At 36.6% G+C, this 26,912-nt stretch overlaps 1 protein-coding gene across 1 annotated transcript in view; it reads right to left on the bottom strand.

Moving 5' to 3' along the window:
* The window catches only part of ATP11B (ATPase phospholipid transporting 11B (putative)), a 59,530-nt gene that overhangs the window by 16,200 nt on the left and 16,418 nt on the right, over positions 1 to 26,912 (bottom strand). The window contains exons 4-25 of the mRNA XM_075716833.1: positions 25,472 to 25,552; positions 21,102 to 21,209; positions 20,807 to 20,935; positions 20,579 to 20,682; positions 19,229 to 19,276; positions 16,343 to 16,407; positions 15,695 to 15,776; positions 14,268 to 14,418; positions 11,397 to 11,594; positions 10,964 to 11,122; positions 10,459 to 10,631; positions 10,004 to 10,072; positions 8,979 to 9,052; positions 8,789 to 8,892; positions 8,469 to 8,650; positions 7,527 to 7,730; positions 7,100 to 7,253; positions 5,002 to 5,104; positions 3,189 to 3,334; positions 1,876 to 1,935; positions 1,452 to 1,579; positions 310 to 448 (exon numbers count right to left, since the gene is read on the bottom strand). Coding sequence (XP_075572948.1) covers positions 310 to 448; positions 1,452 to 1,579; positions 1,876 to 1,935; positions 3,189 to 3,334; positions 5,002 to 5,104; positions 7,100 to 7,253; positions 7,527 to 7,730; positions 8,469 to 8,650; positions 8,789 to 8,892; positions 8,979 to 9,052; positions 10,004 to 10,072; positions 10,459 to 10,631; positions 10,964 to 11,122; positions 11,397 to 11,594; positions 14,268 to 14,418; positions 15,695 to 15,776; positions 16,343 to 16,407; positions 19,229 to 19,276; positions 20,579 to 20,682; positions 20,807 to 20,935; positions 21,102 to 21,209; positions 25,472 to 25,552 — 2,661 coding nt within the window. The remainder of the gene's footprint in view (positions 1 to 309; positions 449 to 1,451; positions 1,580 to 1,875; positions 1,936 to 3,188; positions 3,335 to 5,001; positions 5,105 to 7,099; positions 7,254 to 7,526; positions 7,731 to 8,468; positions 8,651 to 8,788; positions 8,893 to 8,978; positions 9,053 to 10,003; positions 10,073 to 10,458; positions 10,632 to 10,963; positions 11,123 to 11,396; positions 11,595 to 14,267; positions 14,419 to 15,694; positions 15,777 to 16,342; positions 16,408 to 19,228; positions 19,277 to 20,578; positions 20,683 to 20,806; positions 20,936 to 21,101; positions 21,210 to 25,471; positions 25,553 to 26,912) is intronic.

Genomic DNA, 26,912 nt, shown 5'->3' with positions numbered 1-26,912 from the left:
CAACCATAATACATTTATTATCTTGAAAGACATGTTCTTCATGGACTTATGCTTTCTGACAACACATCTTACAGTTTCCACACTAAGAATGTTACTCTTGAGAGTCCACACCAATATTGGCAAAGCATCTTTGGTAATTTTGTGGTTCATAAAAATAACTTAAAAAAAACTTAGTTTTTTCTGACAGAAGAGGATTTTTAAAAAAACAAACAAACAAACAAACCAACCACCAAACAACCAAAACCAAACCACACAATGAAGAAATATCACCAAAAATACAGTGGTAGAATAATTCTTATGATATTGTACCTGGCCATTTCCCAGTAGAGAAGTGTCTTCTCCCATTAGAAGATACGAGCCATAAAAGAAAACAAATGCATGAAAGAAGCCCAAGATGGTCCAGTAAAGAAAGGGTTTAAACCCCAGATGGGCATTTTTACTGATATCTCTGCAGAAATAAAACAGATTTTGGATTTCAGATTGTCTTTATATAACCCATCAGCTATTCACATTGCATGACTGCTACTGCTTTGAATAAATGTAACTTTCAACTGCACCAAGATACATTTAATGAACACTGACATATGAAAAAAATACATAAATCATGGGCAAAAAAAGAACTCTGAGCTCTCATGATTTGCCTCTGCTTTACGCAGGGATCACCAATGGCAAGGGTGTCTATAACAGGTCAAATGCAAAATAGCACAAACTAGAATTCTTCTCCCTGGAGGTGAAATTGCAAGAGGAAGAAAAAGCTGTATCTCCTGATATTTGCCCCTTGTTCTGCTTAAAAGACCTTTAGGAAAAGAGAAACATCTAAGAGACATCTCTTTTTTACAAAAATACATACTTTTTTCTCCTAAAAGCAGTATGCAGTGCAACATGCTACCACTGGGAGGACATCTAATTCTACAGGAAATCACTTCCCCTCCTAGTAAAGCATTTTTTGTGGTAATTCCCCTAACTACAGTGTCCTAGTTTTTCATTTACATGTCTGAGTGATTTTCACCTCCTACATGTAATGGAGAAGGCTGCCAATCATGCAAGCTGACCATGTGCTCAATTCCATTCCAGTCTTAACATGACTGACATAGAAAGACACTTCTCTTAAAATACTCATGTTAATTAAATTTTAGGATGAAAACTATGTAGCTGCATTCTTCCTCATCAAGATAGTTACTAAAAATTGCATAAATTACAGATAAAAATACTGTAGGAATGCATACTAGCAAGTTCAGACTTCTGCAGATGCCACTGTTGTTCTAAATGATAAGAGTCATAGAATCATTTAGGTTGGAAAAGGCCTTTAAGATCATTGAGTCCAACTGTAAACCAAACACTGCCAAGTCCACCACTAAACCACATCCCTAAGTGCCACGTCTACACATCTTTTAAATACCACCAGGGATGGTGATGTGCTACTGTGACAATACACATTAAGATATACATACCGATAGAGCACAGGTTTACTCTGTAATACATGCGGATGCACATGCTGTTCAAAAAGACTGTATATGAGGACAGGCAAGGAAGTGAAACAAATATTGTACAAAGTCAGGTATACACTGTCATAGAGCGTCTGAAAATGGAAACAAGAAAAAAGTAAAGAAAAAAGCTGTTTATATTTATTAAAATTCATTAGCACACTAATAGCAGCAACAAATCATTAATTATGTGAATTTACTAGTTAGAAAAAAGCTAGACTCACATAACCATCTAGTAACACCAAGCTATCAAATACAGAAAATGAAGCTGGACATTTGTTAAGTGTAAAATCTGTGCCGCTCCTGTGTAGTTCTTTCCCATTTTTTTTTTAGTTATTTACCCCGAGTCTTTCATACACATTTACCAACATGTAAGGCATCCAATACTTACTTGTTGTGAAAACAAACAGAAGAACTGATATAAAAATTGTGGTGTAATAAAGCACACATTCTGAAAAAAGAAAAGCGAAGGAATAGTTAATCCTCAGTACATGCCTCACAACCCTAAAAGAAATTGCTAACTCTTACAAGCTGGTAAAAATACACAGGGAGAGCATAAAGCATTTTGGCATTTTACTCAGCAAAGTGAAGCAATATGCTTTGCTTGAGAGTGTATTTTGTTTGTCCTTTGGGACAATGAATCTGAAAAATATAAATTTAATTATATGTGCTTGATGAACACATCTCTTTATGGGCATACAAGTAGTATTAAAGGAGGAGAAATCCATCTGTTTTCCCCTCATTTTCTTTTTAAGAATTTGATTGCAAAATAGTTTCCACATTTCATTCAAGAAAGCCCGTGCCCTGCTCACGTAAGCTTTTTACATGGGAGTACACAAAACAGAAACCAAAACCGAATACCATGTTGTTACCTTTAAATGAAAGCAAACGATACAAGATAAAAAGTGGTTTGGTGACCAATGCTAGAATCTCAGATAAATTTCAAGTAAGATACTGAATTTTTTGACATATCAAAACTGATGATCAAGTTAAAGAAAGAAAACCCCACCCCACCAAAAAACATTATTAGGATCTCAAACACACCAGCCCATGACTGAGTGCCGAGGTCTGACACCCCACTCCTTCCTCTAGCATTTTGCTTAAGCTCAGCCTGCTGCGCCATGCCCATACCTCCCCGAGAAGTATCCAGAGATAACTCAGCCCCTGGTGCTTACTTCTCTTGCGGTGTTTCACCTCAGGACTTCTTAAGTTGAGGCTGGGCCTGTTAAGTTTTCTTAAGGTGAGCTTGCTGGCAAAGAGCATGCTCTCTCCCCACACACTTTCTGCGAGCCCTTCCCTCCCTCAACTACTTCCTGTGCTCCTTTTTCCTTTTAGGAAAGATGAATGGATTTGGTTCATATTAAATCAATAAACAAAAAAGGTTATACTTTTACATCTTGCTAAAGAATGCATTTAATTTCAAGCTAATAATACTGCTTTCAGAGAGCAAACACATCTACCTCTCACAGCCTAGGCAAACTCACTGTGGTATTTAAAACCTTCTTCTAGGTGGAAGTACTAAACAATTTCACAGTTAAACTACTGCATTTGGTTGTAAAATATTTTAAAAAAGCCCAGAAAACGTGTTTGAACAGAGCTATTTAACCTGTTCCAAACAAAAATGTTCTATCTGAAATAAATTTCTTGCTGGGAAAAAGCTACGCATTTTTCTGTGAACTTCACTGGCACTGTCTGAAGACTTACCTTATAAAAAAAGTACTGTACAAGGGTTGCTATTCTAATATAGTAAAAGTGCCCATGAACAAAAAGCAACTTGGAGAGGAATTTAAACCGTGCTATTGCATAGTCACTGTTTCTTACAGCTTGTCTTCCTTCCTTGCCCATGATTCCTGTAATATTTGGGAAACAAAACAGAAAACAGGTTAAACATTGTAAAAAATAAAGTTTAAAAAAACCCAACAACATACATCTGAAACTAGAGTTCTGTTTTCCTGCACTTCAACATTAGAAAGACTTCAGCAACTGTCAGATCCAAAAGAAGGCATTATTCCTGACACTCACAACTGAGGGAAACTGCTCATCTGATGCTGATTAAATTTAAAAAAGAAAAGAAAAAAAAATACTATTTCCATAAGCTATGCTTAAGAAAAGATTTATAGGAAGACATAGAAATAATAACTCATACAAAAATCAAAATTTCCAAACCAAGCAAACCATTATCAATCCACCATCAATTATCAATTTGCTTAGTATGTTTTACTTCAGAGAGGTTTTTCTTAACAGTACTTTCTGAGAATAATATATAACCTATACCCAACAGCAGAATAAAAGAAATGCTGTTCTTACAATAGCAGTTTACTTAATCTGATGGGCTGACAATGTTTGTCACTTGTCACAGCGGAACACAAATTCATTTCTAAAAACTATTATTAAGATTAGGATAAGCACACATAGAGAACACAAAATGCTCTTTTACAGAAGAAAAGTGGCCCAGGATTCCTGAAAACCAGACACTTAAGTGCTGGCTGCTCTTGGAAAAAAAAAAAAAAATTCTAATGGTCCCGTCACCCTCCACAGCATAAGACTTTCTAGTTCTGCCCAACGTACATGTAATGTCTAATATACTACAAATTACAATAAAGGCTTGGATAATTTTATTTTTAATAAGCTTCAGTTAATTGACAAACTAGCCAAGGAATAAAGCATCATTTGCCCATAACCTTCTCAAGCAGGCTATGCCCATGGTCTTAAAAATCATGGCCACATGATTTACATGATAAACATTGCCTACACCTTTTTAATCACAAAGGGTGACAAACTGAACATCCTGATGTACCAATACCTTATGTCAGAACCTTCAGCATTTGCTATTGTAACAAACACCATCGAACAAAGTTAGTAAAGGAAATACCAAAATATTATGTGATGGGTACCAATTCAGTTATAGATATGCTTTGGTTTGTACTCAGTTATATAACACAGCAGGAAAAAAAAGAAGTCCTGGCCAGACAACAGAAAACAATATAAACAGAGAAAACTACCAAGCTTAGCTGGGAATCAGTAACAGTCTCTCAAGAGATATAATGAAAGCCTTCTCCTCAAAGACAAACTAGACACAAATGGCATTTCTACAGTGATACAGACGTAGTGCAAACAGCGGCAGTTTAGCACAAAGAAGGGTTTAAAGGTCAAGTTTACACAGGAACTTAGAACCTGACAACATCTGAAGTTAGAGATATCCACTTCCAGTATCTGAAGCAGAGTACTTCCAAGATTCTAGTTAGAGAGAATCTTTGCTGTTCTTAAGGCAGCGTTAAGCAGGACCTCTGATTATTGGCAGACTGCACAATAAACCTAAGACTTCTGAAAGCAAACAGCCTTAAATTTTGAATTTCACTAAAACTCTGCTACAACAGATGACTCAGATTAACACCCTGTCATTCACAGGTGCAAAAACATTAGAAGTTTATCTGTTTATAAACACTATTCATGATCTAATCCTCTACTAAAATTTGCATCTTATTTGCCTTTATCTCTTCTGACAAAAGAAAGTTACCTATGCCAACATGTGCTTCTTGTATCATGCTCACATCGTTAGCACCATCACCGATTGCTAATGTTATAGGTTTCTCTGGAGACGTTTTTAACAGTCGCACTACCTGGAAAAAAAAAGAGCAGAAATTTGTCAGATTAGACAGAGAGTCTACCTACAAACCATGCCACTAATTCTCAAGTATCTTAGTTACCTACCTGTAAATGTAATTAATATGTTTTTATGAATTTGCACACTTCGGTAAACAACATCTTTGGCATACCACATGCACAAATTCATTGCTCGTTTAGAAAAGCTGCCTGCTTTGGGGCACAAGCCTTATTTAAATATTATGCCTGCCTTGAGCTTATCTTGCTGTTCTCATTTAGATGTTCTTTTACAACTCTTAATTTGGTGCTTTATCATAAAAAACAGTCAAGTTGGAACTGAAAATTTACTTCGCCAGTAATCCAGATTTAATGCCCTTTACTAGACATGCCCAGATTCTTCACATTTTCAATTAATGGAACTAATCAGTGTAAAAGAGGAATCTGAAAAACCAACGTATTAGCTCAAAGCTCAATACATGCTGTTATTAAGGAAAATATTTTTTTTTAAAGCAACTTCTTTATCACCAACAGGTACTCTCAGTTGGAAAAGTCACAGAAAAAGGTATGACAGAAAGAGCAAAAAAATTGTTTACATACAAGGCTCTAAAATCCTCAAAAGAGCAGCAATATCCCACTCTTCCCAGAAAAGAAAGAGATCTTTAACCTAAGTGCCTACAATATTCTAAATAGAGAGGAGTGAGTTAGACGAGTTTTTTGGTTAAGGAAAATTAGTAATTCATTAACCTCCCAGAGAGCTCTAACTAAAGGCAGAAGCTTCACTAATTCAGTCATAAAAGGGCTGCAGAGGTAAAGGTGTGAATGCAGATCCAGAAGGCTTTCTGGAAACAAAAAATACTAATATACAAAAAAATACTGCATTTCCCCCCCTGAAGTTCCAGAAAACCCAAAGTGGAAATATCAACAGAGCAGTAACTGCATGAAGTAAGTAGACACAAACAACTGTATGAATTGAGTTCTAGCTGGCAGTGTCAGTGTATTGATTCATAGGAGCGGTAACTCATTTCACACAAGGAACGCAACTAAATACAGTCCACGGTTCAGAGAAATCCACCTGCTTGTGGGAATTCCCTAATTGCAGGTATTAATATTCAAGTCTAAAGGTTCCCCATTCCTAAGAGGTAATTATTTCAAGTACATTTAGCCTTAGATCTTAGTAAGCAGCCTTAAAGAAGTAGCAAGGCTGCAGTACGTCACCCAGATCAGTCCTCATGAGATACCAAAGACTGTGGTAATTCAGACAGACAAAAATCTACACAAAAAGGTCAAGACGAATCATCTGGCAAATTTTACCAACAGCAATCAGCAGCAGCTCTGAATGACTGATATGAAAGATGTTTAAAAAGGAAGAGAAGCATAAAATGAAGAAAGACAATTTCAAAAGGAAAGAATATTATAGCTCTACAGAGCTTAGCTTTCTAGAGTAAAAAAAGAAAAATCACAAGATCTGAATTTGAATTTTATCTGATCTATATTTGAGTAAAATCAAATACATGTGAAGGAAAAATGCTCTTAGAAGAGAGCATTAAGGCAAACCCTCTCCTGGAGACTAGGCCTCGGCTTCCCTTCCCTTCTACTTCCTTCTCAAACTTGGGTATTTTTTAAATCTTTAAAGCAGCGCAGTTTTTCCCCTACAGCTTCAAGAAGTTTAAATTTAGCTTTTTCGATCTAGAGAAGTGATGGAACAGGCAATTCAAAAGCATGCAGGTGATCAGGATCACTACTGCCTTACAGAAGGCTCAAGAGGCTGATTAAAGATTAGCCTTTTTCTTGCACAGTGGCAGTATTTTGACTCTCCCCTACATCCACTTGCAAATTTTCACTAATGCACGTAGAAACTTCTGAACAAACTACTCCAGATCAACTGAATGTAAAAAGGATTCAAAAGTCACACAAAAGGTCAGGCAAACAAACAAAGCAGTTCCAGGAATCCTTGCCCCCTCAAAGCATGATAAAAATAACGACAAGACAATCCTGATTATATTCTCACTCACCTTTGCTTTCTGAAGGGGTGCCATGCGACAGCACAACACTGCAGAACAGTTTTTGCAAACTTCCATGAACAGTTTTTCATGTTCCCTGAGTGCAAGAGAGAGGCTGGTCCCATCCACAACCAGTCCATGCTGGATAACATGGTCTTCCTTTATTCTATTCAGGAACAAAAATGTTGGCTTTGTGTCGGCGTGACAGAAAAATTTAGATTTTGTTATGAACTATGCAGTTGCTCATACAATAAACAAAGACGTTAGCCTGTTAGACAGACTGCTTCTTCAAGTCTGTTATTATACGAATAAACAAATTTCTAAAAAGGCAACTTCACATGTTTGGCACATACATCAAAGAGACTGTCATAAAATTTGAAAAATAGAAGAAAACCAAGCTAAGATCATCACTGAGATAATGACATCTCAGGTATTTTACCTCTTGGCTAGCTGCCTCAGTTGCTCTGCGCATGTACTGTCTGACTTGTGCTGCACAAGCTCAAGGATGTTCATGGTTCTGTGAAAGTGTCCACATGACAAACTGACACTAACAGCCGTTTCGTGCTTATCTCCAGTGAGTACCCACACTTTGATACCAGCCAACCTGAGCGCTTCTATAGTTTCTTGGACTTTCTCCTGCAGTCTAGAAACAAGAAAAATCTTAAATAACCAATCAAACACCTTACAAAAAAAGAGCTCACACTGTAATTCCTTGTTACTCCTGTAACCCCACTGTCATGATGATTTAAGACTACATTTCCAACGTTACATATATTTTCAGACAATCATAGTGTGGCAGATGATGTTGTTACCAGCGATAAAACGAAGGCCTTGATGAAACAAAAACTGAACTTCAATCCTGCTAAGTGATCAAAAAATCTGGAATAAGCGTATCTTCACTTAAATTAGGCACCATTGCTGCATTTGAGAAGCTTTAAAACAGTCCACAACAATTACTACCTACTGTGGTACATTGAAAGCTTCTAAGCACTCCATCTGTACACCCCAGTGTACAATATACCCTCTGATTTACAGAATACACACTATGCAAGCAGAATGCTTTGTTAAGCAGCTACATATAGAAGTTTTCCCAAGGAATTAGCTGTTACCCTAAATATTTACTGCAATTATTCCATTTCACATACATTAAATCTCTCCTGATGAAGCACACTGTACACCATCGTTATTAAGCCAAAATCAGTTGGTACAACATGTGTTTCAAATGCTCCTCAATCCAAAGAGTGGTAAAGACACTAAACAAGAATGGCACAGAACTTTTGGTTGTGGCAGGAGAGTTTTTCATGTCACACATCAGATTTCAGTTATAAATCCTAAACTCGCTATGTTTTTGAGCGTAGTTAGCAGAAACGCCATTGCATACTTGTCTTCTACTCCTGTAGCCCCAAGTAATTCCAGATCCCTTTCTATGAAGTTGAATACATCTGCTAATCTTTCTTCCCGTTGTTGTAAGGCAGTCCTGGCCTCATGAAGGCGTCTGCTGATTTCTTGATACTCCTCAGGTGTGAATCTTCTGTAGGCTACGCACAAAGTTCTTAGTCCTTTCTGTGAGAAAATAAAAAGACTACATTCAGAGTAGACAAGATTCTAATCTGACAAGAAGGTGTCACCTGCAATTTCAAGTCACAGAATTTTTACCGGAAGAATTTTCTTCCAATCAGCTGGGCAAGCATATACACTTACCAAAGCAAATTCATCCACATGTATCCTTGTTTTGTCTATTTCTCCACTCTTACTACGAGGAAGAATGGAAGATTCTGCTCCCTTTGTGAATAAAAGCTTTTCCCCTAAAAAGTAAAATAGAACAGAAATTAAGAATACATCCTATTTAAGAAGTTCTCAACTGCAGCTTGTGCAACTTCTGATCACTTACCTGAGGGACTCTCTACAATGACACTCATTCGTCTGCGATTTGGATCAAACTCCAAAACATGAAGCAATTTATACCTGTATTTTGTGTTTTAATAGAAGAGGGAAAGGGAAGAAAACATTTTTAGAAATAAATTTCCAAAGACAATTACTTATAAATATACTCTTACCCTACAGAGCTTTCCCCAAAGTATCATTTTCTAAAAGTAGTGCTACCACTGTTGAGCAACAATCACTGTTATTGATGTTTGTGCAATTGATTGCTTTTCATCACTTGATATATATTTAACTCCATTCTATGAGAATAAAACGTTCTACCAATAGGAATAGTTTCCTGAACACTACCTTTACACCTGGAGATTACAATCAGCTCCTACGTATTTCTTTATCCTTCTATCATTACTGTAAGTGTAACTTTGAAAACCACATTTTATTTCTAACACTTGTAAACAATCTACACAGTCAAGAAGAGTGTATGTTCCCTGATAACTGGACTATTTTTTGTTATCACTAGTTTAGAAAATTAATTTTAGACATTTAGAGTTACAGTGCTGCCAAAAACCGACACAGATAAAATGGATAAAAGTTGTTATGAGATACCACAGATACACAGTTACCAATAATATTTCTACTCATTTTGGGAAAGTTTAAAATACGTAATTAGATTCTGCATACATGAGACTGATTCTGGAAACTTCTAGAGCTGAAAGCACAAACTTTAAGACTTGAAAAAGCAACCCAGTTTTGCAACTCTACTACAGTCTCAACCTTTGAGGAATGAGCAAAGATACAAATTGTTACAATACACACCTACACAGAGTAACTCACACAAAATTCTTGCATCTCAGTTTCAATTGGTAAGGAATAAGATGCAAGCTGTGTTGAAGACATTAAGGGAAAAGCATTAAAAAGAGTATGCTGTGGAAAGGCAAGGTTTTCTTATGAACAGAGAGGATTAAGAGGAGAACATTATATTAATCTTCGCTATTGTTCTGTCCTTCAAGAGAAACAAGGAATAAAAATGAATACCTTTCTGGTCTTCCGAGACTTTTTACTTCCATACTGTCCCCACTAGTTCCAGTAAATACTACTCCAACCCTAAACAGAAAAGAAAAGTGATGATTAAATGTGTCTTTAGACATAATGCCTGTTGATTGTGGGGGTGGGGGAGAAAAGAGAGGGACTCTTATACCAAATTACTGCTCTTTATTTCCAGAGAAAATGAAGAATGCCCACTTTCTACAAAATTTTAATAGCAACATACTCTGTCAACTATAATTTCTCAAGGATTTTCATAAATATTTCACTTTATAATATGCCTAGGGTTTTGTGGTTTTTATTTTTGTATGTTGTCATAGTAAACTGACAGTGCCAGCCCCTGGGCTCTACAATCTTTCTGAGCAATTTTTAAGGTTGCTTTTACCACAAATTGCCTGCCCTAGTAGGCAATTTCTACATTAGATAGTTTTGGCAGTACAACTCACCGGCTTGCAGCTTCAACTAAAGCTTTCTCATCTGGTGAAGAAGCATAATACTCCAATGGGGATGCTATTCCATTGGCATGCCAGGGACCATCAGCACCATCTGTTTGATCTGCATTGATCTGCACTGTATGACAAAGACAAACTGCTTTCAAGAACAGTTCTTCCTCTTTAATCTATAAGAAAGAAAGAAAAACTTTATTTGTAACATTTACATATCAACCCAGTTTTGAACATAGTTAATAAAACCCCCATGTTTTTACTTAAAAATCTGCCAAGTATTCCATGTAAATAATCACATCTCAATGGGTTTAATAAATATTATTTGCTCAGTAACACTTAACAGACCTCAGTAACACTTAATAGACTCAAACTATCCAGAAATTCTGATTTTTTGGTGTTTTTTTGTTTTGTTTTGTTTTAATGCTAATGCTAGAAGAATATTTCTCTGAAATAAAACTCTTTCCATCAAGGATGCCTTAAGGCGGGGCGGGGGGGCAATTCTTACCAAACTATGCCTATTTCCATCTGGAGAATCTTCAGAAAACCCCTCTGGAGTTAATTTACCATTGACCTCTTGGTACTTTATGCCATTAATGGAGCACTCTCGAAACTGCATCTCATTTTCAGTTAATGTACCGGTTTTGTCTGTAAACACATACTCTACCTTTTGTAAAATAAAACAAAAAACAGGCTTGGAGTTGCATGTATTTGTTAGAAGGGAAAAAAAAAAAACTCAACTCATACTCTCCACTACACACCTTTTATTTGATCATGTAAAAATTTTAATTTCTGCCATCAGAGATTTATACCACATTTTAAAATTAATCAGAAATCAAAGTGCAACCAATAAAAAGTCTGCATTAATGAATTTTAATATCAAAAAAGCAGTAGAAAATGGAAGGTTAAAAAGAAAAGAAACAATGTATTTTTTACTCTACCTGTCCCAATTCCTCATTGAGGTCTGAAGTATTTACTTGTGCTCGCTGGTTTGTTTCTTCGTGATAGAGGTCAAGATCCCAGCCAATAAAAAAAGATCCAAGAAATTTCTGCATCTCAACAGTCACATAAAGTGAAATAGGTATGATAAAATTGTAAAGTACCAGAAAAGCAAGGAAATCTGAAATAAACCTCAGAATCTACAAGAGAAAAAGAGAAAAATGTAAAGATTACTGTACTGATCAGGTGAAACATGGTTACTTAGTTATGTTTCGATGTGCATGAAAAATGACAAATTGACAGAGCCTCACTTACACGTGAGAGAGACAACACACACCGTGGCAATGCAGGCATTTCCAGGTTGCCCCAGTAATGCACCTTCAGACTGATGCAAAAAGACTGCCTTAAGCTATAACTGGATGTTTCAGTTCTCAAGTTCATTCATTTTTGTCCTTTCTATTGAGTCTGTCAGGAGGGGTGCCAATTAATATTAACTGTCATGGTGATTCTGTTTTCAGACAGGTCTCTTGAAAGTGTTGGGTCTGAAACGTGTTCCCCATCCCATGAAACAGCACCATTCATAGACTTTTCTCAGGAACCATAAGCGGTGAAGGCAAACAACTGACATTCCACATTGTCAGAGGAATCTGCAAGTATTCTGTATTGGTTTACAAGCAACAAGAAGGTTCCTGTCTCCTGGCATTCCCCAGTGATGTGGGTGATCCAGACTATGTAACAAGAAAGAGACCGTGCAGATTTCAATGACACAGACTTCTTTTATGCCTCGTCAAATCACTGTGTTTGACACATATGTTTCAGGTAAACAGCTATGTAATAGAATAGAAATTTCTCTTTATTAGGTATGACAATTTTAACGAACTCTGAAATGCAACATTACAGACCCTTTGAAGTCTCTTTTTCATTTGCACAAACTCAGTATCTAAATTGTACTTTGGGAAGACTCTTACCAGCACTTGAATATTGAGCAACGGAGATTAGAGATGAGAAAAACTGGGACATCTCTTTCAACTCTACCAGATATTGGTGTAGGAGAACATTTGAAGAAAGGAAGCACAGAAGTAGTCAACAGTTTGCAAATCTAAATAATGTCTGTTCTTCCTAATTAGGGAGTGTTGCTGTAATTACTCAATAAAAGTCAGTACCAATAATTAAGGTGTCTGGCAAAAACTCGGGAAGTTCTGTGCCTTAAGAGACCTTCCAAACTAAACCAGAAAAGATAAAGACTGAGAGCAGTAATTCACATATGAGAAGATGTACTGAGAAGAAGTGACAATTACTAAGGTTAGCTACTTTCTTCAAGCACTGTCTATTAAATAACAATCTGCACAACACAGGACAGATGAACAGAGAAAGCACTCCAAGTAAGGATGTCAGCATATTGAGAATTGCAAAGCAGATTGCAGAAGTAAACAGGGGAGAGAGGAAAAACAAAGACATGATAGAAGGAGAGTGACATTGCTGAAACACAGATGGCTCTGTATGCTCCTGAAGGCAAAGGTAAAGGAATGGAAAGATTGAGTAAATACTTATCCTGATTCTGTTCAGAACTGGACACACTCCACAGGCTAGTCTAACTTACATAGCAACTACTTCAAATTAAGAGGCAGCAAGAATTTACTTGACTGACCACTTCAAACAGTTGGAAGTGTGTTAAGTGGGTGCAGGTACTAAAAATAAAAGTCACTAAACAATTTGAAAACTTTTAAATTCATTTAGTACTTTTCAACAGTGACACTCTTAGATAGGATTATTTTAGAATGCATTGAAAAGTTTTTGATAACCGTAATGATAACATGAATTAATAATTTTAAATAAAACATAGCACTGAGATAAAGGTATTTTTCCATTTAAACCACAAAAACATTTTGCATTACAAGCTTCTGAGAAAGTTGCATGTTCTGCTGAAATGCCAGTAAATTCTTAAGTCTCCTTGAATCAAAGACATTCTCAAATTACTTCTTTTTCCTTCTTGAACCACTATATATTTCACTCCACTTGCGAAGCAGAACAGGACTCTTCTGACTTGGGATTTGGACCTTTTTGCACACATGGCACCTAGTGAGCACATTCAATTCTCAACTCTCTGGAAGATGGGGAGGGGGTGTGTGTGGGGGGTGTGTTAAACATCTGACACCACATCACATGTGGAAACTGGATTTCCAATTCTTCCGTGTTTTGAAAATCCCCTCTACTTCTTACAATCAGCTCCAGCCAGCTCCTGAACTGCTTTGCAAGAAGGCAGGCTCATACAGAAAAAAAGAATTAAACAGAACACAGAAAAATACAGAATTATTAAAAAGGACACTTCTCAGAACTGTGGACTTAAGGAACAGTTCAAAGTATCCCTCCAATCTCTACAGAAAAGTGAGAAGGCAAGCAGGAACTTGAGCAAAATTACAGCCTTACAAAATTGTCTGAACAATCTCAACATCACAGAATGTCCAAAATGCCTGAACTGTGAAATCACTGCAATGGAAGGTGCACAAGAACAGCCATCCTCCTCCTCCTCTTTTCATTTAAGGAATGACAAAAGACACCCACAAGAACAGTAACTATAATAAGAACATAGAACATCAGAAATATGTCCTAACAAACCCCAAAATTTTCAGAAAGCTTGGTCTTTTCATAAAGGAAGAAAAAGTCCAACCAGTAACAGAGGTAAGATATTTCTACACAAGGGTGAGGCTACATAGGACTAACTCTCTCAAAAATACTGAGACAACATCACAGAGCTGCAAGTGGATCATGTGGTAGTTACACCTATATCCAAGAATAGAGATATAATAAATATCACATTCAGTATACAGTGGTTGAGGGTTCCTCAGATATGCAACTGGGTAGAACTACATTACCTTACTGCTGTTTCTTTCATGCTCCGTTTTTTCATTATACCAAGGCTCATCCCATTTTTCTTCAGCTTGCCATGCATACTTTAAAATAGTACTTAGAATGGCTTCAAAGAGGAGGATTATTAGATAAATAATCAAAAAGGAATTCATGGACCTACAAAGAGGCGCAAAAAAAAAAAGGCAACTTCAGTTTTATTTTACTTAAGCTGTTGACACACTGTGGTTACATCAATTGATCAAAAACTTATTGGACCATTTTTTTTAAAATGTATCCTGTGTTTGAGATGGCTATGAAGTTTCTATGTGACAAGGAGACAACAGAAACGAAAAGAAATCCTACATCTGACTACGACATACTCTACATATAGCAATATGAAGACTAGATTAAGGTGCAAGAATACCCCAACGCTAACTTGTGTCACACCTGTTGTCCAGGATTTTGGGGACTGACTTATCTTTCTCTTCTTCCCTAGTATCCAGCAAGGCTGTGAAAGCAGTACAAACCATAGTGGAAATCCAAGGCTGCACCTTCTTCAGTTAGAAGGGCACTACTAACCCAGCCCATGCTACACCAGATATAGTCAAACTTGCCTCTATATTCTAATGCTAGCCAGACCATCTTTCCACCCCTTGCTTCAATGACTGAAGTTTTCTTGTGCACTCTACAGTTCTGTTTGTATCTGGCTATAGAAGAATAATCAATCCCATGTTTGCAAAAGAATGCTGAGAGGCACTCTCAGATTTTTAGTAACGGGAATAAAAGGCAACATCTCAGAACTCCTTTTCCTTTTAAAATAATTCATGAAGTTCAACATATGAGTCTCTATTATAGTAAAATCTATCCTGTAACTATGAGCAAAGATTTTTAAAACTGAGCCTGCAACTTGTGCTAGAAGCAAGATTAATTGCAAAACAGATCTGGATAGACTATATCCTTTAGACTATGTGAAACAAAGCTATTTTCCGTTATATCAGATACTATGATTCAGGACACAGATTTGTAAGCAATTAAGACTTCATTTCAATCCATCCTATTTAAAGGCATGATGCAGTTTTACAGTAAAGGATCCAGAGAACAGCAGAGGCTGGGACTGTTGTGAAAACTATCTCTGAGCATCTGGTTCAAGCAGCATTTCACGTATCATTAAATGGTCTCCACACCTCAAAAACAAACCTCCTGAACTAACTTTTTCTGCTTTAGTCCTTTTTAAGCATGGGTATTTCAACTTTGTACATTACTGAAAGAATCAATAAAAAATAAGATATCAAGAAACAGATTTTATCTTTATAGCTTCCTGCTGAAGGCAAAGCAATTACGCTGTCTTCCCTTGCCTACAAACCGATGACGAGATCATCAGGATTTTAAAGTTACTGAGGAAAAACTAAGTTAAAACTCCACAAATAAGGAAGATATTAGAAAATAAACATACTTTTCTACTGCTGACCGTTTCTGAGATTTACTCTTGTAATTTAATGCCATCTTTGTCTCCATACCTGTATACACTGCAACACCTGGGAAGGAAGGGGGGGGAAACAAAGAATTATACTTTATTTTCTGCATATATACAATTGGCAGAATTTTTCATTTTAAGAGACACAGGATAAAATCAAAAGGTGATATGATTTTTGTGTTTACTTCAGTACAATGGTGAGAGAGTATTTTGTAAGTATTTGCAATATTGTGCTACAGTAAAAGAGTACTACTGAAATAATTTTAACACTATAAAGCTGTTCATTATTATGACTGTACCGCTCTTCAATATGTATTTTATGGAAATCAGAATGGTAAATCTCAGGAGAAAATCTTGAACAATGGGTAACAGTAACAACAGTCATTTATCCATTGAAGTTAAGTTATTCCTTTATCAAACCACTTCAAATATTTTCACAGAGCAGAGCTGGAACTTTATATCCTCAGAGATTCTTCAGCATAATATCATTACTTTCATCTATAATCATATCCCCTCAGGTAACAGTCAGCAAAATTATTACAATTTCTTCAGTGCAAGCAGAATTAAACCACAGTTCATCAACATGTTTTAAGACAATACTCTTTAAATATTTAGATGTCTACAAACCAAATATTTCTTTAGTGTTTTTTAATCTTGCTCCACGAAGTAAGAGACTTTCAGGCCCAAGAGGTCTAAAAAGAAATAGATATATCAGCATTTAAAAATTAGTTGTTCTGTATTCTGTAGGACTAGCGAAATCCAGCTTCCTATTCAAAGTTGTCTTATATCCCTTCTGAATTCCCACCACAACTCCTCCAACCCCAGCCTCATTTAGGTCCATCTTCAATCCTCTCGCCCCTTTCGCCATATCTCCATACCACGAATCTCCACAGGGTGCTCAGTTTTCTTTTGTCTCCTTTGGTCACTGCCATACTCTCCCACCACTGTTCAATATCCCATAATTAGTGACTGAGCTAAATATACCAAATGGCTGGATCAGAGACCTGCAAGTTACTTGAGAAGCCAGCAGGCAAAAAACCTGTTGAGCTCACAGTGCAACAGGAATGCTATTTTAGGTTTGGCTCTTTTACCTGTCTTACTTCTACCCCTCTGTCAAACTGAAATGATCTAGCAAGTTCAAAGGCTATTCATACCAGAGAAACAAAGACAAACAACTAGATGGACACACCACCACCACAACAGTGCAAGTTCTGCTTCCTAACACAAGAGTAAAATTTCATAAATGTTTTTTCCTCACATCTATCACACTATACATTAATTTCATTGGTTAAGTTAACTGTAAACAGCGCTGCGAAAATAAAGGTCCAGTTAGAATCAAGGTTTATCTAACATTAGAGCCGTATGTTCTAGTTCAGCAGCTGTATCATCTTTAGAAACTGCCAGCAGGGTTGGTTTGAAATTTAAAAAAAAAAAAAAAAAAGTGCATTCACTGTTTTTGCCAGTGTTTTAAATGAAAGCAGAAATTGAACAACTGCAGTGGCCAGGTTGACACACTGGGTATAGGCAAAAAAGAATTAAAACTCATATACTAAGTCCTATGGCATACAAGCCCTTGGGTTTGTCTTACTTTTCCATTAGCTATACCACAAGCAGTCCATGACCACTATTACATAAACAAAGCTCTCATACTTGAAGTTCCTTTGAAAGTATAACCTGGAGTTACTCGAAAAACACTCCAAACCCACATCCCACCTCCCACAGTTAAACGTTTAACTTAATGTTACTGCAAATGTGACAGTTACCATCACAAATACCATTTATACACACGGATTATGATAGGTTCTTTAAATTACACACACATAACTGAAAAATTGAACAAAAAGGGACTAAATGCTCAGGTATTTAACCTTTTTCTTATAAGAAACCTAATGTATATTTCTGGACTCAAGTGTTTTTTGCAGTTTGTAAAACCAGTCTTGACAAACCCAAAATACAAAACCTGAATCAGTGCAACACAGACTAGACAAGTTTATCTTTGACAATCAGAAGATACAGCTCCACCAGTAGTCAGAACTTGCAATTATTTTTCACACTCCCTATAAACTGGCTCTGTTATATGTTATCAACTAAACTATTTTGATAGATTATCCTAAAGCTGAACCTGTCAAGCTTGGCAGTAATGAATTCTGAAAAGCTTTAAGTGAAGTAGCACATAAAGCAACCTTAGAAGTGGGTTTTGGGGGGGGGCTGCAGTGGGGTCTTTTTGCGGGAGTGGTGAAGGCATTGGACTTGGGGCCAAGTGATCTGCCTTCTACATTCCTATATTTCTTGCAAAACAATCGACAAATCAGTGATTCACTCTGAACTCCATGTTACTCCCATCTAAAATTGACAGATGTTTGCCAGCCTCATAGGAGGGAGGCTCAGGTTGAAAGACTTTTGGTTCTTCAGACTGAACACACACATTACATGGAAAAGAATACTGCTTTAATACTTGATTCAGGTAGAAATTTCACCAAAAAAAGTGTAAAGGATAACATTTTGGACATTAGAAGAGTGAAGGAATCCTAACAGATTTACCTGTTTCTGTGACACATTTATACATCATAACACAGCACTTCATATTTTGAGAAGAGGTGACCAAGTTTTTTGAAAGCTTGATTATCAGCAACTCTCAAGACAAAACAGTTAAATAACTCACACTGAAAATCTGGCCATTTATTGTGAGTGATTTCCCTGTCTTTATTTCAAACCACGACCTTCTCACTCCTGTTCTTCCTATTTTCTCTCTCCTGTCCTGTTGTGGTGGGGCAAAGTGAATGAGCAGCTGTGTGGATGCTTGGCTGCTAGCTGGGAGCAACCCACGGCAATTAACAATCTTTTAAGCAAGTCCACACGTAGGTCTGTAAGTGGCTTCACATCTTTATTTTTACATTTTCACACGTGTTTAGGTGTATGCTACTTGCTATGACTGCACAGGGAAAGGTGAGCACGTGATTGTGTGCACACAGCTTTATGCGCACACAATTATGTGTTGACTATTACAGATGTAAGCACTTACCTTTACAGTCCAGGTAGTATAGTAGTTTGAAATATATACTAAAAGCTACAATTTGTAACAGAGGCTTTGTTAAAACAGACCAGTAAGTTCTAGGAGTTTCAGCTGCAAAAACACCTGCTCAGTGCCTCTGATAAACAAATGACACGGGATCTGTTGTAGTCTACAAAATATGCCACTGGAAAATGTTTAAGATCAATAAATTGTTGATATCAGCTGGTAACTTTGTTGCTATTTGTTTACCAGTGCCTAAAAATTACCCCCTTCAGAACACTCATGTTTTCCAGAACTGTCCTATTAAATGTGAAAAACTGCATAGTAATGAAGTTTCTTTCACTAATTTTTTCTCACCTCCATCTGAAGTATGCAGCTACAATTCTTTCAGTAAAAATACCTCTCCCTCTAGTATATTCAACAGTAACTCTTTTTGTGATGGTCATGATTTTAACCACCTCCATCAGTTCTAAACATTCATCTTACAAAATTTTACTTACCGTACGATTTCTTCAGTTTGTTGACTTACAGTTATTCTTCCAACAAATCTATGAAAGATGGCCATGTGTCAGAAATATCTACGTAAAGACTCAAAAATGTAAAAGACTCCTCTATCTTTACAAAGTCATTAATTGTTCACAAATACAAAATAACCAACTTTTATTAACAATCAAACTAAAACAATATGGCAACACTGGCAATAATTTTACAGGAGATCTTTAACAACAGAAACATTTATCCTTCAAAAGAACAGTCATTTGAGGAAGCCTATTAGGTTTAACTACTAAAACCACAAAAGAATATATTTCTTAGCTAAAACAGATTGTGACTTTTTGGTATTTCAGTAAGAAATAATTCCTCAACAAATATGCTAGCATACTATCCATCAGAAATAGCAATTTTTCATTTAATAAAGCCAATCTACTCTGCTTTTAAGATCTGACACTTGCATATTTAGCATGACCCTAGCTACAAATAGGGACATACACTTCTACAGTAATTGTACCTTAACTTGACATTCTCTACAAACTGAGCTAAAGAGCAGATACTTGAACAGCTGTTCAAACTAAGTATCTTAGTTTTTAAGAATTCAGTATTTCTCAAAGATCCCAAAGCTTACTTAAGAATAGCTGCTGTGATATACTTGGATTTCGAAAACTACTACTTGATAGCTATCACTTTCCATTACACAATTCAGGAGAAACTTGGATGGGAATATAACTTTTGTTACCCATGATGCTGTTTTACAGAGTCTAGGGCATTGCTTGCTGATGTTAAAAGCTGAAATGAAGCACGGTCAGATACAACTGCTTTTAATCTAAATTTTTCCTGCTGAAGAACAGAGTTCAAATCTTCTCTTGAGCATAAGCAAAATAAATCTGAACAACACATATCCTTAGAATTAAAATAACCTTACAACAATTTGCTACGGTTTGCGTTAAAGCATTTAAAAAAAAAAAAAAAAAAAAAAAAAAGAGTATTATGTAGTAGTGATATCTCCTGGCAGAACCTTATACAATTCTTTCTCCAGTCTGCTCAGAATCATAGGCCATTTAATTTTTTAAGATCTGGAAACAAGTTTACTGGTTAGAACAGAAACGTACATAAGTGTCATGATTAAAATACAAAAGGTAAATATTATCCTATAATTTCTGATTTACTACTGAAATACTCAAATTTAACTTGTCACTTGCAACTTTCAGTATGTATGTATAAACACGCTAATTATTAAAACCTAAAATTTAAGCAGATGTCTGAAGCTATTTTAATCCCAGCAAGACCCATAACATTCCTAGTATTAAACACTTCATTTTGATTTAATTTCAAAATATTTACTAATAAAGTGATACCTGTACAGATCTGCTTCTGGCTGCTGACATTCTATAACAGCTACAAGTTTGTCCAGGTTGGCAACAGACTGTAACACCGCTGTTTCTGGGACTGCAACGTGTGTCTGTAAAACAGTGTCCATTATGTTAATGACACAGGACTACTGGGCAGGGGGGGTATTCCAATGGGCTGAAATAAAAATGGCATCACAAATTAACTACATTCTATTTCATAGCAGTAAGCCAGACCTTAAGATTGGTCTCTCCATCCAGACTTGCGGTAGTAACATGGCATGAACCATCGACTCGATCAGATGACAGAAGCACCAGATCAGCGGGAAAAGTCTCATCTTTGGCTACTCTGACAATGTCCCCCACCTAATGAAGTGAACACAAATGAGAAGTGTACAAATAGAGTTTTAAAAGAGAAGAGTTCATTTCAGCATTGTTACCGAATCATGATGAAACAGGCCATGATTATTAGTAATGACACAAGAGCTTTAGCTATTGAAACATAATTTTCAATTTGTCCTTAGGCACATACCCGAATGTTTTTAGATCTAGTTTTTACAAGGCCACCACTTCGAACAACATAAACTGGTGCACCGTTCACTTCATTGTCTGCTTTATGTCGTAGCCAGTCTTCATAACCCTATGGAAAACACATACAAATTTACTTTTTAAGCAAGAAACCTATAAGCATAACAAATATCTTCTAAGCAAATGTGTTTCAAATTACTTGCTGCATAGCCTGAAATCAGTTATTAACTTCTCTTGAGTTTCTACTACAGCTGTTACTCAAGAACCTGGGAAACCTAGTAATTTTTACTCACTTTACGCAAATAAGTAAAGGCAAATAAAGTAGCAAAAGTGGTGAAGAAACTTAACAGTCCCATGTTCTGTTAAAACAAACAGGCAGTAACATTTTCTGTAGACAAGATGAACAAGCACTCATTCAATCTTTTATCTATATGGATTAATATACCACAAAACTGGGAACAGTCACTCCCAGTCTCTCTTATGGGTTTTTTTATTTTTAAGGGAAGTAACAGACTACAATTATGTTCTCATGTCATACCATATAGCACTTCTTATAGTTCCTGCCACAGCCTATGCATGAAATCTTAAGATTTCTTAACTTTGTATGACATGCTGTTCACACATCAGCTCTGATGCGATCACTGAGAAAAAGATCACTGAGAAACTTTTAGTTCTTTGTGAGCCCTAATGCAACAGTTCGCAACAACTGAGTTTAATGGATAAATTAAGCAGTTTTCCTTTACCCAATATTCAGCACCTCTTCAAGCACCCTTTATCCCATGCACACACATGTGCAAACATTCATGAGAGTGAATCCACGTATATTATTCCCCTCCTATTTTCCTAAGCTATTAATACATTGCTTATTTAATCTGATAGCATGATCTCTGATCCCCAAGTCTAGGTACTGTTTGGAAAGCCCCACAAGCAAGCACAAGAAATGGATCAGTCTATGCAGTTCAGCTGCCTCTTACATCCTGGCAAGACTCCTACAACTGATTTGCAATGAGAGATGCTTTTCTGTAGGTATAAAAAGTGTGAAAGAGTTAAAACCACTTCCTTGGAAGTTTGCAGACAGAAGAAGGGGGCCCTCTGAAACAGCAGGCACAATCCCAACTCATTCTAGAACACTACAAATATTATATATGAATAATGACATAATACAAAGAGTACTAGTGCAGATGCAGTTTGGAGAATTCTGCGGTTGACTGGAGTTTGAAGGAAAGCTATATGATGAATTTAGCATGTTAAAGGTATGGTTGTGCAGTTCTACCTTCATGCACCTCCACTGTGCACCAGCACAAATGAGTAAGGACAGCACCACTGCACTACCTAGGGTTTAAAAAAAAAAAAAAAAAAAAAAGAGGGAAGCTTTATATGCCAACTGCTTATATTAATAAGTGTCTAGCAATAGCAGCCACACAGAGAGATAGTGGGAAAGCAGAATCCTGAAACCCCTAAGTAAGACTCTTTTAAGAGCACTTCCTAATCAGTATGAAAAAGCACCAAGAGTCAGTACCTACAGCTCCTTGTTAAAGGTGACTGACAGAAGAAAACAAGGATTTACCTAACATCCAGTAACCTTGGGGCATTTATCTCATAAACCTGAACACCTGAGCAATATGGGCATTTGGCAAAGAACTGAAATTTACTTTCTTTAGAAAGTACAGATTTCAACTCTTGGTCCATCTGACACCTACTGCCTACAACACAAGGGTAACACCTCACACCAGGGAATTCTTAAAAGCCAGCTTACTGTGGTCAGTTTAAATTTCCCCAAAATTTACCTACTGTGGCATTTTTGAGAGTTTCCTCACTTGCAAATATTGCAAAAATATTGTTAAAAAGAAGGATGCAATAGGAATACAGGGAATATTGCTTAACTGCATGAACAGAAACTAAAGATTAAAATCCTTCAACTAAATTATATTCTCAAGTTGTTCTTAAATAACTGCAACAATGTACTTGAGAAAAGGACAAAATTAAACCAGGCCTCCATATTATATTACCAAGTTTTTCATTCTCAGTTTAGGTCTATATTTAATCAAAACCTGCAAAGTAGTCATTTCTAATTTACCTGACAGTCGTCTAAACATCTGTGTCCAATGAGCTCGTTTGCTAAATACCTATGAACTTACTGAAATGGGCTAAGTTCCCTAGACTTCCTTAGGAAATACCTTTATTTTGTTGTATTTTGGTTTGGGTTTTTTTAACTTTAATTTTTGTTTTATTTTTATTTATTTTCTAATTTTGGACTTCTCTGAGGACTGCATACACATCTTCATCGGCATAAGGACAAAAGCACTCTGGCTAACAAGAGAGAGAAAATGACACAGCATGAGTTGCATCACTTTGCAGTCTTGCATGTCCTTCTGACCTAGGTGCAATTACACGTCTAAAAAGAAAAAGTTCTATCTCCTTGGCCAAGATTAAAATAAGGCTGAGTTTTGAGGTTTGCTAGAAGTGCCATGTTAACTGGCCTTCTGGAAGGAGGGGAAAGTTCTTCCACACACTGCTAAGCTTCTTAAAACCACATACAGTTAATGCTTCTATTTTTCCCTTTCACCTTTTGAGAGACTACTAAGTTTCAGTTTAACATTTACCCTGATGTAACTTTATAAAGAACCAGTGCCCCGCAGCTTTCAAAAGGGGTTTCTTCCCCTAAAATCTGCTTCCTATTCCACTTCTGGTTTGAAAGAAAATGGGAGCTGGTTTTGAGACCATACTGGGTATTTTCCCCTCTGCATTCCAACAGAAGATTTATCTTTCTTCCTTGTCCAAGGGCAACCTGTTGGAAATAGCACACTGAATTGTCTTTCCAAGATAACAGCTTGTGAATACTGTTTGCCCACTTTGCAGCAGGTAGGATAAACACAAGAGTACATTAGACCAGTTTAGGTGGTTCAAATAGTCCTTGCAGAAATATTGAGACAATCGGAAAAACTCTTGATGCTCGGCAAGTCATGAATTATTTGAAACTTCTAGAAGGAACGCCAGAATCTCTATTCTTTGCAATTGATGGTAAGATACATAAATTTCCCAATATAACATTGGGCATCTGGAAACAACATGGCAATAGATTATTTTGGACTATTTTAGACTTATACAAGTCCAACTTCTTTCTGGGAAAAAATATCTAATATTTATAACTAAGTGGAAAATCTCTTTCCATTCACACAGCTTTAAGGGATATTTTCCATTGCCTACTTGTGACTATAGCTCTTGAACATGTGAATTTTTGGGGGGTGATTATAACAACTGCTATTGAATAGGATTATGGCACTCTACATACACAAATTGCACAGCAACAAGATGAAATGTTAGTTCAAATATTACTCCAGCATTAAGATCCCCTCTGCCCCAAACACCATTCTATCTGCTTGAAAGCTATAGCTATTTTTACTTTTGCCCTATTTCAGGGTGGCTTTGGGTCTTACTGGCACAGAAGGCAAATTGAAATTCCAGTTGTAGCTCCGTAACAGTCTCCTGCTTACTTTTCAGTTGCTATGACTGCATCTCTTCCTCAGACAGCACTGTCAAACCCTTTGAAGGGGATAGTTCCTGAAAATTACCTCGCTGCAGAAGAGATTATTGTTTCTATCCACATCACCTCTTTATTTATGTGCTTGCTTCTTTCTCCTCTTGCTTTAAGGGTTTAAAGAAAATAATTTATTTCCTTTCTTTCTCCACTCCCCCCCCCCCCCTTTTTTTTTTCTCCAACGTTCTCCTTCCAAGGGCTCTGGGTCTTAGTAGGACGTAGTATGATGCTTGAACGAGATTTCTATTAAACTCAGAAGATTTTTCTTTATTTAAAGTGCTATAAAGCACTCCAAAATGTTTTATGCAACCGAAGAAAAAGAATACAAAACCAGAAGCTTTCTAAACCGGACCTTTTACCTGGTACAGGATTACCATTAATATATATTTCATGCCATGAAATGTATTCCTTGGAGCAAAATTTGCTTTTTAACTACTGACAAACATGGATTGCACCATTGCTTCATCTACCCAAGCTCCTTTCTCAGTGTGTCACGTGGGAGGACTGGTTTTAATATGCAGCAAGATGTGCCAAAGGAATAAGCGAAGAGCTTTCAGAAAAGGTCTTAAAATAAGTGACATGTAATGTTCAGACAAAAATTCTGTCTGACAGTCATTCACTGTCCATTTAAGGGTACCACAGTGAGTCACTAAGTGCTTGACAACTAACCAAAATGCTCAAGTTCAAGCATCTAACAAGAAACATTAAATACAAAATTTTTTCTAAAATTGACACCTTTTAAATTTATTTTTAGTATCTAAAAATAATCTTGGTCAGACTTGGTTAAGTAACTTTACCTTAGAAAGACTTCATGCTACAAAATTTTTTCCCTTTACCTGTTTTATGGCTGTCACAGTTATGACAAAGAATAATGGCAATCCACTGGTAATAGGGCTGGTAGGGGTATCTATCATGAGCTAAAAGAGAAGAAAATATGAACATTAGCCCCAATTTTATTTTTACAATTGTACTTTCAAAAAAAAACCCAATGAAGCAAGATGACAGCCATTTTCCAAACTCCTCATTATAAACTGTGAATATTTTTACTGCACTTTCTGCAGTATTTCTGGAACAAAACTCAGTTCCTGACACCTAAATAATATATGCTAATAATTATGCAAACAAAGGTTCTAGGGCATAGAACAGATTTAATCACATTTGTAATGCATGTGCCAATTTTAAGAATCCTTAGTAAAAGGAAGATATGGTTTCATCCTACAAAGATGAATTCAAAAGTATATTACAAAGGAAGGAAATCTGCATTTCGTGAAGCTGTTTCAATACTCTATAATCTAGTGCTTAACAGCAATGTAGAGCATAACAACATCCACTTCAGAAGTGAAAATAAAGTTTAAAATAGTAATTTCCAACAGTTTAGATACTAGAGAACACTATTCCTTAAGACTGTTCCTTTCTGGTTCCCCCAAGTTAACATGCAGTTTCTACAGTTTGTGCTATTATTGCTGGCATGCCAAAAGTGCAGTGTATACACTAAAATTCTGTATGTGGGGGGGATGTTAGTGGTTCTCCTCTGCTGCAGGAAAAAACCAACATGATCAAGTGCTGTAAAGAAAATATACACAAGAACTATTCAAAACCATGGACATTGATTTGATCCACTTTACCTGAGACTTATGGCATTGCTTTGGGAACCATTAAAGAAAAAAAAAAAAAAAAATCAGACATGAAGTTTACTCTGTTAAGAGCCAAGAACCTCACAAAGAAAACAGATTATGCCACCTTGCAACACATGCATGAGCTTTTTTTTTTCTTTCACTGAAACACATACAATTTCTAGAACACAACATAAATCAGATCTAGCCTGCAATATTGTCTGTTCTTCAACTGTCGCACTGCAATTTCAGCTTGGCAGCATGTTGCCGAAGAAAACCCATGCCAAAAGCATCTGATTTTTGGCTGAACAGAGTTAACCATGACATTTCTGCCATTTACACTCTCTCCTTCTTTCTCAAAAGAGGCTCATATGTGAAAATGGAGCAAGTTTTGTGCTGCTGGAATTGTCATGGCAGCATGCTCCTCTTCCCTCTTTCACCAGAACACCATGGCCCTCAGCCTGCTACGCAGCTGGACATGCATCCATCACACAACTGGTGCGGAGCCTCGCACAACCAAAATGCAGTCTGTCACCATGTTTCTGGCATGCATACGTGAGGTGAACAATGCGGACTGGATTGTGCTGCATGTTAAATCACACGATGAGGACTTGCCCCAGCTCTGTCATCCCCAGTGGAATACAGTGGTAATGACAGACACTGC

Source organism: Pelecanus crispus, chromosome 9 (assembly GCF_030463565.1).
Source record: "Pelecanus crispus isolate bPelCri1 chromosome 9, bPelCri1.pri, whole genome shotgun sequence".
Classification (NCBI taxonomy): Eukaryota; Metazoa; Chordata; class Aves; order Pelecaniformes; family Pelecanidae; genus Pelecanus; species Pelecanus crispus.
The sequence above is the reverse complement of the archived record's forward strand: the minus strand, read 5'-3'. Positions and strand labels throughout refer to the sequence as shown.